This window comes from Bos indicus, chromosome 1 (genome assembly GCF_029378745.1).
Source record: "Bos indicus isolate NIAB-ARS_2022 breed Sahiwal x Tharparkar chromosome 1, NIAB-ARS_B.indTharparkar_mat_pri_1.0, whole genome shotgun sequence".
Classification (NCBI taxonomy): domain Eukaryota; kingdom Metazoa; phylum Chordata; class Mammalia; order Artiodactyla; family Bovidae; genus Bos; species Bos indicus.
Window position 1 is genome coordinate 149,298,134 of NC_091760.1, and position 15,382 is coordinate 149,313,515.

The window sequence follows — 15,382 nt, forward strand, 5'->3', positions numbered from 1 at the left end:
ACCTCCCGGCCCGCGCGGCTGCAGAGAGGCGCCCCGGTGTCCCCCGGGTCGGCCCCACGCACCTGCTGGCGCGGCCGGCGCCCCCGACCCCCACTGCCAGGTATCCCGCGCCCCCTTCCCCATCGCCGCCGCTGCAGCCGGAGCGCGGCTCCGCGGGCCTGGAGCACCGCCGGGTCTAATATGCCCGGAGCCGAGGCGCGATGAAGGAGAAGTCCAAGAATGCGGCCAAGACCAGGAGGGAGAAGGAAAATGGCGAGTTTTACGAGCTGGCCAAGCTGCTCCCGCTACCATCGGCCATCACCTCGCAGTTGGACAAGGCGTCCATCATCCGACTCACCACGAGCTACCTGAAGATGCGCGCCGTCTTTCCCGAAGGTGAGAGGCCCGCAGGTGGGCGGCCGGGAGCTCTAGGAGGCCCAAACCGGAGCCGGAGCTCTCCCGGAGGGGCGGCTTTAGTTTCCCGGGCCGCTGCCGGAACATCTGGCGGAGGTCGCCGAGGGGAACTTCGGCTCCTCCTGGAGTTGAGGGGCCAGGGGCCTGGTGCGCAGACTACCACACCATCCTCTGGCCCCGGACTGGAGAGGGACGAACCAGGAATCGCTGCATGAGTGTGCGAGTCCAGCCTGGCCTTCTTTCCTTTCCTCTTTCCCTTCTTCGTTTCTTTAACTCCTCTTTTATTTTTTCTTTTTTACTTCTCTTTGCGTGAAGGGGGAAGGGCAGTGTACCCCGGCGGGAACTGAAGGGTGTTTGCTGGTCGCAGCTGGGAGAGACTGGAGTACATACCGGGAGGCCCTGCAGGCCGAGCTCCCAGCAGAGCACCTGGGGAGCCTGGGGCTCAGACTCGGGCCTCCCCGGTTGTCTGTTCTCTGCTGAGCTTTCTCGGTGCTGGGATTCCAGAGGTCAGGGTGGGAGAGACCCCGCTCAAGGAGGTGAGCCCAGATGAGGCAGGAGAGACAGAGGGAGGTGGTTCGTTTGGAAGTGGCAGGCGGGCCTGAGCAGTCTTCTTTTCTAGATTGGAATTAACAAGCCCAGGAGGGGCAGGTGCCCTGGTGGTCAAGGGTCACCAGGACCCTCCAGTCCTGGCAGGCCCTCCGTGATCAGACATGGTGGTCCACTGGGCAGGGCACTCCCTGCCCCAACCGGCCTGTGGGTGCGTCGCGGGCACCTCTGGGCTGGAAGAGGCCTGATCACCGCAGCGGCCCTTTTGGCGTCCCTGTAAATCTGAACCGATGCCTTTCTGGCGTCTCTGTGCCCAGCCACAGGGGCTGCGGCCTGGCAGAAGGGATTAGGACCCTTGTCTGAGACTCTGCTCTGGAGTCTGAGGGGCACAACCCCCACAGAGACCTGCAGGCCTCGGTGTCCCAAGAGCTCCGCCAGGACTAGGGAGATGCCTTCGGCCACAGGGCACAGGAAAGGATCGAGGCAGCGTCGCGACAGGTGTCCCTCCAGCAAAGAGCACCTCTGTTAAGGCGGTTCCAGGCCAGGTGATCGACCTGAAGTCGGTAAACCCGACCTTTGTATGGTGGGTGCCCCTGAGCCTGCTGTTTGGCATCGTCTCTGGGTCTTAAGCTGCCTTTCACACCGCCTCCTGCGTGGAGTGCGGAGGGCCTGTCCTCCGGCTCCGCAGCAGGCGGCTTGGAGCCCAGCACCACGCAGGACGCAGAGCCCAGAGGACTGGAAGCGGTGGCCTGTCCCCGCCGGCGGGCGCCCTGTGCCTTCCAGCTGCGCCGTGCAGCCGACTGGCGCGTTTCTGCCAGGATCAGGAGCCCGTGAGACCTGACCGCCAGAACCCCAAGCTCTTAGAAGGGAAAGTTCTTTTCCTTTCCCACCAACCCCCCCACCCAGAGGCCCCCAACTCAACTCAACTCCTCCCTTTGGGAGCTTCAGTGGCCGGCGGGTAGTGATCACTCATCTTGTCCATCTTCCACCGAAGTAGAGATGATTCCTCGCCTGCTGAAGTTTCAGTGAAAGTTAGAGGAGAATTCGGTTTTGTAAAAGCCGAGTCTCCTTCCAACCCAGGGAGGAGGGATGGCAACTGGTTTGCCATAGTGAGCCGATCAGTAATCCGCATGCTACAAAGCAGGTGCGGAGTCCAGACGGGCCGGAAGCCTCCTCTCCCGTCCCAAGGTTAAATGATTTTCAAGCAAGTCAGAACTGAGTTAGAGGTTCGGAGAAAGGGGCTAACTTGCAGGCCATTCATTGTTTGGCGATTTCCAGGAAAGCAGGTTACAAATTGGGAACTGGTGGGTGGACTGCTGCTGCAAGTACTTCAACTAAGGCTGCAGGTTTCAGCTCTGGCAAGCAAGTCTCCAGGCCTTGGGGCCCAGAATGTCTTGGCCCTGAGGCTGAACGAGATAAAGAACCCACCTGCCAATGCAGGAGACTGGAGTTTGATCCCTCAGGTTGGGAAGATCCCCTGGAGGAGGGCATGGCAACCCACTCCAGGATTCTTGCCAGGGAAAATCCTATGGACAGAGGAGCCTGGCGGGCTGCAGTCCGTGGGGTCACAGAAGAGTCGGACAGGACTGAGACGACGGAGCGTAGAGCTGGCTGCAGGGATGGGTGGGCTGCGGTCTGGCCCCTGAGCACAGGCCCTGGTGTTTTGTTCCTAGTGATCTGTGCATCTCCTGGAGGTGTTGGGGCGGGGGTGGGGGGGGACCATCCAGATTGGAACTCCAGGAGGGGTCGGGGATTGCAGTTTGGTCCTAGAGTTTGGTAAATAGTACTGGACCTATGGGGGGTCCCAGTTCATCCAAAATGGGGAGCAGGAGGAGGTCTACCCCAGCGGTCCAGCAGTGATGATGCTGGGGTCCTGGCCTGCCTCGTGGGCGGCAGCCTGGGGGACTCCTCCCTGGGCTCAGAGACTGGGCCCTGCTGCTCTGGTGGCGACACTACACCCCACCCCAACCCCAAGTGAGTCTGGGACTGGAGGGGTGCCTAGGGCAGAGAAAAGGATGAGTTTAGAAAGACCTCAACTGTGCAAAATGACTGGTTCCCCTCTCCGGTAGCTCAGAAGGGCGGGGAGTTCGGAAGTAGCACCCGAAATCAATTTAAGGTGTTCCGGAGGGACCGCTGGGAGGTGGTACGGGGTTGCGATGGGGGCTGGTGGAACCGAGAGGGGTCTCGAGGCAGGCTTTAGTGAGGTTTCAGGACCACCCCAGTCCTGCGACGTGGTGGGAGCTCCAGGATCTGCTCCAGGTCTCAGGGCAAATGGAAAGATACGGAAACACCCTCGCTGTTGGGTGGCCTGGGAGCAGGCGGGATCCCCAGGTGAAGAAAAATCTAGAGACCACATTAGGACTAAGGGAGTTAGCACATGAATAGCACAGGCTGAAGGAACCACGGGGATCCTCAGACTAACGCTTTGCATTTGAGGAAATTGAGGCCAGAGCGGGACGGGCTTTCCCCAGATCCCCTTTGACCTGGCGAGGACCAGGCAGGTGGTGCCCGCTGCGGGCACGGAGGCCAGTACTGGAGAGGCCGCCGGGCCTCAGTTCTGTTCATCCTGAGACCGCAGGGTGGAAGGAGAGAAAGAGGAGACACCCCAGCATGGGGACAGGGGGAGGCAACTGGAACCAGGTAGACACTCCCAGGGGAGGCCAGTCTGCAAGCTGGACGGTGCTGGCAGCCCAGACAGCCGGTCCAAGGCTCGACGCTGTCGGGCTGCCCTGCTGGGCCTTGGTCTTCTTGTCTGTAAAATGGGCCCATCAGCAACTCCATGGCTGCGCAAGGTTCCTGGGATGCTGGGGTGTGAGGAGGCAGGCCAAGCAGGTGGAGGTGTTCCTCCTCCAGTCTGCATCCTTCCCATGAGCTTGCTGCCTTCCCCCGCCCCAGCCATATGTGGCTTGAATGCTGTCGGCCCTACTGGGCAGACTTCTGGGACCCACCGCCTGGAGTTGGAAGAGGAGTGGTTTTCGGGGTCCCCACCAGTTCTTCCCCTTTAACTGCAAGCTGAGAAGTGGTGAGGTAAATGGGCAGGCAAGAGGGCAAGGGAGCCAGGCCGGCTTTGGCAGGGACTCAGAATCAAAAGCTTAGTGGGTGGGAAGGCCAGGTGCTCCCAGGGAGCAGGGTCTACCTGGCCTGTTATCACTGTGCCCTTCCCTTCAGGGGAAGGGGGGTGGCTTTGGAAACACAGAAGTACCTCGGGTGGGCCATCACTGCGTGTGACCACGCTAGGCAGGATGTATTCCGCTGTTTGGTGATCCGTGCTGGGCCTGGGGAGGCTGGGGTCGGAGCTGGGAGAGCTTGGGGTGGCCAGTCACCAGGGTTAGGCCCCCTTCCCTGGAGCCGGGGTTCCCAGGGAGTGGCCTCCTTCTGGACACTTGTCCAGAAACTCTTGCAGAAGAGACTGGCTTCACGTCCCCAGTTGAGGAGCGGAGCTGGAAACAGGCTGGTTATGGGGAGAGAACAGAGACCCTCCTCCCACCACCCGCCCCCCAAGACCCCAGACAGGTGTGAGCGCATGAGAGAGGCAGGGACCACAGCACACGTGACAACCTTTTACTCCAGAGAAGTGAGCTTGTCACACGCACAGTTAAGTGGGGTTGGAGGCCTGTGTTATTCCAGTGGCCGGATTTGTCTGGGTTTGGGTTCAGGCAGAACCTTTCCCGCCCACCCAGCCCCGCCACACCTGAGTGCCAAGGGGAGGGTTGGGGTGGGGGACGTCCTAGAAACAGTTGCTGGGGATGGAAACGCTTTGATTTAGAGGCTTTGGTAAGGAGAAACACGCCCTAAACTGACCTGGGGTCACAGATCCAAGGCCTTTCTCTACTGCAGCCCGAAATAGTGTAGGGTGTTTTTTTTTGTTTTTTTTTTTTTTAAGTAGACATATTTTTTTAGAAGAAAGTGGGTTTTTACAACCCTCTCTCTCGATCTCTACTTGGAAGTTTGCCAGGATGTGCTCGAGGTCTGGGAGAGGACGCTCACAGAGCAGGAGACTCCGGCGGGTGATGGGAACACCAGAGATGCAGGGCCCAGGTGGTTGGGGGCGCTCAGATTCACCTCTGAGGGGTTGACCAGTGCTCTAGAACGGCTGGGGGGCTCCGGGGTGCGCACTCAGAAGCCTGGCGGGGCATGCGCTGGCCATGAGGCCTTACCACCCCCCATCCTTCAAGGGTAGACATCAGACAAGGTTCAAGGTCGCTGGTCGCTTCCAGTTGTCTATGGTCTGAACGAGGTACAACGCTGACTCTTGGCCAAGTAGGACAGGCTGGAAGCCCCCCTTCCCCTACCCCGACCCAGAGCCAGGCTCTGGGACCTCTCTACCAAGCGCTCCCCTCAATACCCACTCTCCTCCGCTGTGCAGCTGTTGGTTTGGAAGAGAGTTCTAGGGCCTGGATTTTCAGGGAGCCCAGTGACAGTGAACCATTCCAAGGCTGGGAAAGAACTGAATTACCCCCATTTTCGGTACCCAAGGTTGCGCTGGGGGAACTGTGAGAATCACCGTCGGTCAGGAAGTTCTTATCCAAGTCTGGACCCATTTATTTGTCACTGAATACAGTGGGTTCTGCTCCTGGATCCAGAGGAGCAGATCCAACTGCCTCCTTTGGGTCTCCACGTGTGTGTCCCTTCATCTGAGAGGGTGAGACCCGATCCCTCTGCGAGGGAACCCCTCCAGTCTCCCGCCTCAGCAAGGAATCCACTTACTTATGTGATCTGATGTTTATGGCCTATGACCTGCACCCAGGCACAGCTGGTGCCTTTTCAAAAGTTGTATGTTGACTGACTACCTGAGCACCCAGAGAGGAGAGACCATATTTAGGTAGCTTCTGTGGCGGGCTTGCCAAGTGGCTCAGATGGTAAAAAAAAAAAAAAAAAAAAAAAAATCTGCCTGCAATGCAGGAGACCAGGGTTCAGTCCCTGGATTGGGAAGATCCCCTGGAGAAGGAAATGGCAACCCACTTTAGTATTCTTGCCTGGGAAATCCCATGGACAGAGGAGCTTGGCGGGCTGCAGTCCATGGGGTCACAAAGAGTCACACAAGACTGAGCGACTAATGACTAACACTGGCAGGCTGGGCCTGGCAGGGTTGAAACCAAATAGCCCGCTGAGTGTGGGTACAAGGTCACCCACAGATCTTTGGAGGCAGGGGGAGAAAGGGGATACCTGTCTCCCTTTCCCTGTGACCTTGTGGCTGACCGCCCCCCCCCCAAAATGGCCTAGCCATCTAGATTCCCAGCATCAGACAGTGCCCCCCGCTGCCGACACACGTAGGGCACTCGGACCCCAAACCCTGGTTGGAAACCACAGGCCAGGTTGGGAACCCCATTTGCTCCAGTCATTGGTATGGTTGCAGGGATTTCCCAGAATCAGGCAAGACAGACCGCCAACGACATAAACCTGGAGGAGCTCAGCCCAGCCTTTTCTTACACTCTTCCCTCATTTTTCTAACAAACGAAGCTTTTTGTCAGATCCAAATAAAGACCACATATCCAGCACCTCACTTTTTCAGGAGTATATATGGCTTTATGGTAACGAGATGATTTTTTTTTTTGGTTACAAACCTTACCTTCTTTAGTCTCTGCATCCAGCCCAAAGTAGATTTTTATGGGCCCAGGGAAAAGGCCTCGCGCACAGCGGTTTCTAATGGAAGAGCTGGCAGCCCCATCACCCTGTGAGGTGGCCTGGGGGCAGGGAAGTTCGAGGAGAGCCTCCCACCGCCCACCCCGTCATGCCAGGTCCAAATCTCCTCTGGCAAAGCAAAGACGTGGAGAAACCGAGAAATCGTAGGAAACGTTATAATAAGAGGACAGGCTCTGCTGATGTATCCAGCTATTTGAATTACACAGAAAGTTGGCCTGTGTAGCCAGTGCACTTTGGTGTGTGAGGCTGGAAGGCTTTGGGGAGACCCAGGGAGTCTGGTGTGGGGGGCTCATTCCCAAAGGTGCAGATTTCCCCACGTCTCTCAGACCCAGGCGTTCTGAGGAGTGAGGGCCAGGGACTGTGCCCACTGTCCACAGAGAGCCAGGCAGAGGTGGCCTGGCCCAGACCGGGGAACAGGACCAGGAGCGGGCTAAAGGACAGTTTAGCAGCTGCGTTTGCCGACTGGCGGACATCAGAATTCCTGGACCCTGATTACACTTTTTTTTTGATTTAAACCCCCAAGGACTTCAAATGTTGGTTCTTTCCATTTCTGGTTAAAGGAAGTAAATGCCAGCACCAGCAGGCTCTCGGGTCTTGGGGAGGAAGGCCCTACCGATGGCCCTGTACTGTGGTCACCGTGGTCATCCTTGGGGATGGGGTCGACGGGGGTTTCCTGAGGTTAAAGAGACACCCCATTCCACTCTGAGGTGGGGTCTGGGGAGTTGGGTGGGAGTGGTGATGGTATTTGGGAGATCGGGCTATGCGGAAATGAACCAATTCCTTATGGGGAGATCAGGATAAACCTCCAAGGAGACATAAAGGCCATACCTTTCTTAGTTGCTTGGTAGAATTGGCCGGTAGAGGGGTCTCCAGCGTCTCTGGGGGACCCTGGGCCTGGAGGTGCTCTGGGCCCTGCAGCACCCAGGCACTGGGGGGGGGGGTGCGTTTTCTGCCTGCTGGGATTGAAAGTTCCAGAAGCTGCGGTGCTCCTGGTGCCCCGCAGGGACAGCGGGGAGACCCAAGTGCCTGCGCACCACTCAGGGGGACTGTCCTGGGAGTGGTCCTCGGATTCGCTCTGGCCTGGGTCGGGCCCACACTCCCGGGAGCTGCAGCCAGGGGGCCAGTCTGCCCTGGAGGAAGGGGACGCCCTCTGACCCAGAGACAAGACCCCAGCTCATCTTGTAAGGTCGCAGTTTAGGTGGGAGGGAGTGGGGTTCTAGGACAGCGGTGACCGGCCTTCGCCACGTCACATCGGCACCAGCCTCGGCGATCGCTGGAGGGTTTCAGGCCAGGCCACCGGCAGGAAGGACTCCAGGGAGCGGCTTGGGGGTCCCTCTGAGCTGGCACTTAGCGCTGCAATCTCACCGGGCTTTCCTGCTTCCTGCAGAGAAAGCCTGGAAGCCCCCGGGGTCACAGCGGCTGAGCCGAGGGCACTCGAGAAGGGTATTCTGCTGAGCAGGGCTGCCTTTCCCCTGGTGCACTTTCTGCAACTCCAGTGGCCTTCCCAGAGGTTGTGGGGAGCCACCGGAAGCTTTGGGGGACTGTTAAGCGGAGGGGCTGCAAGACCCCGATTGTGTGATAACAAACACTTCCCAGGTCTGTCTAGTATATACACCGCCCTCCCGGCCCTCAGGCCATCCCCTGCCCCGCCCCCAGCTGCTGGGGAGTTAGGAGTTCACCTTGGGGAAGCCCCCAGGGAACCCCTTTCCAGGTTGGGGCTCCTGGATTGGAAGAAGGTCAGTGCTTCTGGGGCCTGTGAGGGGGTTGCTGAAAAGTCAGGGAGTTGGGAGGATTCCAGGAGATTGAAAAAGATTTTTTTAAAAAAACCAGAAAAGCCGCCTCTAAGATGGCCAGGGCTCTAAGTGTGGGCTGCTCTGTCTTTGGGAAAATACATAGGTGCCAGCTTCGCAGGGGAGGGAGAAAGGAGGTACCTTTGGAGGTAATATTTACTGGTTGAATCCATATCCCCATTTGGATAGGAGGATGGCCGATTTCAAAGGAGATTAGATTACCTTGTGGCATGTCAAATAAAACAGCAATTTCAGAGCGGTGAGCCTCCGGGCGACCCAGAGGAGCTGCCTACGGGCCAGGTGGCCTTGGACCTGGAGGCCTCTGTGGGAATTTCTCCTCTGCCCTCTTTTCTTTTTGATCGAAGGCCAAGGAAGGGGTGACTGGGGGCGGGCCCTGGGGGCGGAGGTCGCTGGCTGGGTGCTGCCGTTTACCGGTTTGCTTTGGTTCCCGTCCAGGTTTAGGAGACGCGTGGGGACAGCCCAGCCGCGCGGGGCCCCTGGACGGTGTCGCCAAGGAGCTGGGATCGCACTTGCTGCAGGTAGTGGGGTCGCCACGCAAGGGGAGGGGGAGCTGAAGCACTGTGCCCCCCAAGGCCCTGCGCCCCATGGGGCCTCCCTTCCGACCTGCCACGCCAGTCTTGGAGGGGGCTCCCTTCTCAGGGAGCCTCTGGAGGGTCCATTGACCAACCCCCAGGCTGAAGAGGACAACAATGATCAGACTTCGGGCCAATAGACTCCCCATAACTCCTCTTCTGGGGAGGAGGACTCCAGGGCCCCATGTGGGTTCTGCACAGCCAGTGCAACCTCGGGTTGGCCCCCCCATGAACCCCACACCTAGCCTCCTTTCAATTCCTGCCCCCAGGACTCTCTAGCCCTTGAGACCTAGGGGAAGGGTGAAGTCCTCTACAACCTGATTTTCCTCAGTACACTGTTTTGGAGCGCTTGCTCTGTGCCTGACACCGTGCCAGGCTCTGGAGCCAGAGAAGGAAGGCCCAAGGACACTCCAAGCCAGAGAGAGGGAGCAATGAAGTGCTTGATGCTTGGGTGTGTGTCTGGAGAAGTTGCAGTCGAGACAGCATCCATAACTGAATCTCAGCAGTTGACGGCAGAGGGCCGGTTCACTGCCGGGCCCAGATTCTATTCTAAATCTACTATATCATCTCTTCGCTTAGAAGTGTGTTCTATTTTTAACTGCATTTTTTTCAGAGGAAGCAGTCGAGGCACAGAAAGGTTAAGCCGCAGGCCTGAGGTCACACCACACCGGGCGGAGCCTTGTTCCACCCGAGTGGTCCAGCTCTTAAGTGGGGGCAGCTCAGGACATGGTGCGGCGCCCCTGGCTTACCGAGGAAGCCCTGACTTGGTCTGTGGTCCGCCGCTTAGCGCCCCCAGCCCGCAGCCATTCAGCCAGGGGCTGTTAAACCGCCCTGACCTCGGGTTTCCCCCCCGCGGTGTCTGGGGCCGGGGCAGAGTGACCAGGCGCACGACCGGCCACTTCCAAGTCCGGGGCTGGCGCTAGGTGGGGACAGCAAGTCCTGGTGTCTCAGAGTCTTTCAAATGCCCTTTACAGAGCCTCATCAACGACCCGATTCATTCCCCCCTCCCGTCATTTGTCTCTGCCACCGAAAAATGCCTACCGAGAGCTATTTTGCATTTCCTCCTTCTATTTTGTGTTTTCTTAAAAAAAAAAAAAAAAAAGTTGGCTTCGAAACTCAGGGACTTGGGTCCGCGCTTCGAAAAAGCAGATCTGTTCAAAACTCTTTTGCCCCCAGATGCCCTAGTGTGATTTTTTTTTTTTTTTAAACGCACGCGCTGGGGAAGAGAAGCTCCCGGGATATGTTTGAAACCCGAGGCGTTTCCAACATAGAGCCAGCGGTGCGCGAGCCCGCCCGGGAATGGCGCTGTTGGAGCCCTTTCCCCTGCGCGCTGCCTCCACGCTCATGTCCAGCGCCGCGCGCGGTATTTTGCGTGCTTGATGCTCCTTCATATTACAAGGGACACTAATATCAGGGACAACTAAGTGCCAAGGAGCGCCACTGAAAACCTGGCGGCAAAGTCAAAGCCAAGTTTCTCCACTGTACATTTATTTAATTCCGAAGTGTGTCTGTGGATGGGCGGCTTTGCAGTTAATATACATGCAAACGCATTAGGTCATTTGCAGCTCTGAAGGCAGAACCAACATTTTCCATTAAGAGTATTATTTTTTAAGCTACTACTGGCAACGTTCAGAATTTAATTATGATACAACTTTTTTTCTTTTCCTCATACAGCCGCTATTATTTCATTTCGTGATTTTTGGAGTTAAGCATGCAAAATGGGCGAACATGGTGATAACTTTAGAAATTGCTAGTTCATATCTTTGAAAAAGAGTTTAGTTGGTGAAATATTTCGTAGCTGATTTAGAAACATGAAAGTCGGCTCTTGATCAAGGTGTTGATTTCAACCTCAGCACAAGGAAAGTTAATGATAGTTCAGTTGGCAAAGAAGTTTTTGCAGCAAAACTGTATTTGAGACAGCCGAGTGTAAGGATATCTTTCAAGTTTCACTTCTATATTCTTTTTTAGGCAACCCCCCCTCCAAAGAGGGGGCGGATTTAGAAAAACCAAAGGTAATCTGGTTTCAATTACATGCTGTAAAAATAGAATTTGTGGCCAGAAATTAATTTGGAATATTTTTTATGGGGGCGACGTTGTGGGTTGTATGGGTCTTTCACCAACTTTATTGCTTTTCTTTGGTTCTGGATCTAAAATATGAATGGGTAAATAAAATGCAGTTTCCTTTTTCAAAAATAATTTAGTCCCTTTATCCTAGCCACACATAAATGCAATCATTACCTTTCATTTGACTTAATTACATCTTATAATTTTACTTTATTTTTTTGAGGGCTAGCCAGCTTTGGCAAAAATCAGAATATCCTTTGGGTGGTTTTAATTGTTCAGAAATTGATCCTTCTTCTCCCTGAATTTTGCAAAGGTCGTTTGATCTCTTGCAAATTCTAAATAATTAATTCTGTAGACATAGTCTGTTAAAAATAACTGGGTATTTTCTTTTATTTTCTGGGGAGTGGGAGGGTTCAGAATTTATTATTCAAATGGTACTTAGGGATAACTAGAAAATTGTGGCAAATAAAGCATATGTTCTAGTGGTTTAAACGGCTGCCAATTATGACATAAAATGGTCTATACAGTGGTAGATTTTCCCCTAAGTACCATAGAACTCCGGATTTGTGCTAAGTGCTAAAATAACCCCAACAATAAAGCTACTACGTTTAAACTGAGCTTGATAGGAATTCTCAAATGTTTTGCATGATTTTTGTGATGTAGATGTAAGGCTGTTTTTAAAGTCCTTTAAAAGTATTTGAGAGCCTGGCTGGGGAACGAAACCTAACGTCTGTCTCACGGCTCCAGGGCTCCTCTTTTACGTTTAACCGTATACGTTGATTATAATATTTTATACATTGCTCCATCCCAGTGACCGTATGATGACCAGCTTTAACTCTAACCTATCGTCTCTTACCCTGATGCTTTTTCTTTTACAGACTTTGGATGGATTTGTTTTTGTGGTAGCATCTGATGGCAAAATCATGTATATTTCGGAAACAGCTTCTGTACATTTAGGCTTGTCCCAGGTGGGTATCATCTAATTTTATGTACAATTAAAATAATAAATTAAGCGTTGGCGGATCTTGACAGCCTTGAAAATGAGTCTGTCCAAGATTCTGCTTTTGTGTATGAACCTAATCCAAAATTGCAAAATCGTTCTTTTTTTTCCCGCCGACAGGCTAGGTTTTTCTTCTCCGTGTTACATTTCACTTTTCCACTTTCTTTTTCCTTTGGGGCTAATGCCTAGTAATATCTTTGCAACAGTCAGCTTTGTCTGTTCGCCTGGACTCTGCTTATACTGTAAAGCTCCCTGCCACTAACAAGAACTTCACAAAGGGAGATTTTTCAGGGCACGCTTGATGGTCTACATGTGGTATTGTGAGTTGCTATGAAAGAAAGAGGCAAGCTGATGTAGAACGTGGATTTTATGCAGAATGTGCTTTGGGGAGAGAGAAAAGGGGGGTAGATTTATGAGTGTTCACATGGAATTCAGGGTAATTTTTCCTGAGTTTTTCCAGTTCAGTGGTCGTTTCAGTAAAGCATTTTATATGCTTGTGATAGAAACTCATAAAACTCAGTTTACTACTGTTTTTTTGCACAGCAAGGTCCTGGTTTCTTTAGAACATTTGAATATTACCGATTTTCCTGGAGCCATCTTCTAAAAAGGAGGTCATTCCCTAGAGGAGAGAGGGGCACTCGGTTTTATCTATCCCCGTCAAGCCAAGGGTTTGGTGGAGGATTTGGCTGCTTTCTGGGCTGTGGCCAGTCTGGATTACGGGGGAGTCTACTGATGGTTGCCCATTCACATTTCTGATTTAACAAGCCTGGATCATGGTTCTAAGAGTCACACTGTTTAATACATGTAGGGGCTAAATATTTCTTTACATTGTGAGTGATCGGAGTGCTTTTTTTCATTACAACTGAAGACACACCAGAATTAATTAGATACAGGAAATAGGCTCCCAGGAGGCAGATGAATAATCTGTGTTGCACCACTCTCCTCCTGTAGTTAAGCCAAAGTAAAACATGCCAATTAAAGTGGCTTGAGTTTTCTCATTGAAAAACAGAATTACCAATTTGGAAAACTGCATCTGGTATATTCTTTTTTTTTCTTCTGCCAAGATGTTTCTTAAACTTTCCATTTGTTTACAGCCTTCTTTCCCAGTGGATGTACATCCTTAGCCAGGTCCAAGGGGGTTTCTGTGCCTGTATATTTCTTCTGCAGAGTCTTCTAAAATGAATCACATATTAAAATTGTCCAGTATTTTCTGTTCTCTTCCTCTTCTCTTCTTTTATGATACCAGGCCTCCCAGATAAGATTTAATAAGGTTTTTGACTCTTTGACCTATGTGACTCATGGGATTAGTGTACTGGTAGAATGGGAAACACTATCGGAAATATGAAGTTTTCTCTTTTTATCTTTTCTAGGGTTGTTATTCTCTGAATTTTCACCTTATTAATCTCTGAATGGTTAGAATTATTTAAGACCCTTTAGTTGGACCCAGCCTGGTTTCTACTCCTGACTTGATCTGTGGCTGAGTGCCCTTGATCAGATTTCTTTTTTTTTTTTCAGATTTCTTAACTTTTTAAATGTAACTTACAATAACTTTTGATTAGCCTTATAATAATGTCACAAACAAGACAAAACGTTTCGCATACTTTTTAAAAATTTATTTTTAATTGGAGAATAATTGCTTTACAGTGTTGTGCTGATTTTTGCCATGTAACGTGAATCAGCCATAAGTGTACACGTCACCTCCCCCTTGAACCTCCTTCCCACCCCCACCCATTTCACATACTTTTAAAATGATTGGCCAAATATACTTTAAACTGGTTAGAATCACTTTAACTGAACATTAAATTCAGATCTGAGCTCCCTAGCAGCCAAAGCAAAAAAGGAAATGCATTTAGTTGTATGGTTTTCATTGTCTGATAAGGGTTGGCAGTTAATCTCTCTGAACCATAATTTAAATAAGAAAGCAACGCCTACTGTACCGCTTCTTTAGAATCACGGTGAAAATCATACCAAAGGCCCATCTTGTGTGATTTATAAACTATAGGGAGCTACACAAAGCCAAGCAGTATCACAGCTAGAACTGCACTTCAATTAGCATCCTTTGGTGGGCACATATTAGGGATACTTAGTCATGGGAAATGTCCTGACACATCAAAAGGCTCTACCAGTGTACATACCAGGGCATTCCAGTTCATCCCATCAGGCTGTTCTGTCTGGCATCCTATATCCTTCTGTCATTTTTCTCTTTTCATATGGGAAATAAAAATGATTGTTTTTGAACACGATAATTAAAAATGACCAAAATACTGGCTAGGTAACATATACAGCTCGTGTTCATGATAAACGCCACAAATGGAAATCTAATCAGAATCACAATTTAAACTATATTTCCTCTCAGTCATAACGCAGACATAAAAGTTTGTATATCATAATTTTGAAAGGGGAGGGAGTTACACGCTACCATTTTCCAAGAAAGCTGTAGAGATGCCTTTTGTCTGTATGTTGCCCAGAGAAGTGTCCATTTCAAGTAAGTCAAACTGACCGTCTCTGAGCCTGGCTGATTTTTTTCTGATCTCCTGGCGGGACTATCCCAGTGTCAGCCTCCAGCTACAAAAACACTTTCCCGGCGACGTCTGGGGAGTGTTTCATGGTGAACTGTTTAAATAAGCAACAACAAACTTTCCCCTCAAATCTACCTCCTGGTCACGATTAACTCTGCAGAAGGAAACCTAGGCCGAATCACAAAGTGTATTTTTTTATGTCTTCTTAAATAGTAAAATAAGGTATTGAAAATAATGTCAAACACCCAACTTCTCTTTAAAAAAATGTTTGCACCTTTTGGATTATTTTTATTAGTGGTAACAACTCAGACAAATATATCAAACATGAAAACTTAAAATAGGCCTCAAGATTTTTTAAATCACCAGAGATAAAAGTGTTGATAAAATTTTACCCACTAGTCAAGAGTAACCTTTTAAAAAGGTTTTCTGATGAATAAGGGTGATAATAGCTTATATTTACACTATGCCCTCTGTGTTCCCAGAAGTTTCAGTTACTCTCAATAATAATTTTTCTTTAAGTAATGACTCTTTCACCTTAATTTGGGGGTTAAAATCTATGTTAGCAGCTCCTAGGAAATATAAACTCCTAGGTTTGCCATAATTGTGTGATAATTCGTAGCAAAGTGTTTTGTTTTCTTTAATCTACACTATCTAAATAACTGAATTATCTGAGAGTATAAAAATGATTCTTTATGTGTTAATAAACCCATCCCAGTTCAAAGCCCTTTATTAAACTTTTTTAAAAGCACATACTGGAGTAAGTCTACTTCATTTGGCAGAGTTTATTCATTTATTTTTGCTTTTGAATTAGTAAATGTGGCCATCCTTGCTTTC

The 15,382-nt window shown here is 51.3% G+C and overlaps 1 protein-coding gene across 3 annotated transcripts in view; it reads left to right on the forward strand.

Moving 5' to 3' along the window:
• The first annotated feature begins 49 nt into the window (after positions 1 to 49).
• SIM2 (SIM bHLH transcription factor 2) overlaps positions 50 to 15,382 on the forward strand; it is a 53,169-nt gene continuing 37,836 nt past the window's right edge. For all 3 annotated transcript variants that reach the window (XM_070796784.1, XM_070796781.1, XM_070796783.1), the window contains exons 1-3: positions 50 to 375; positions 8,829 to 8,911; positions 11,908 to 11,997. In XM_070796784.1, the coding sequence (XP_070652885.1) occupies positions 201 to 375; positions 8,829 to 8,911; positions 11,908 to 11,997 (348 nt within the window). In that variant the 5' untranslated portion in view covers positions 50 to 200. The remainder of the gene's footprint in view (positions 376 to 8,828; positions 8,912 to 11,907; positions 11,998 to 15,382) is intronic.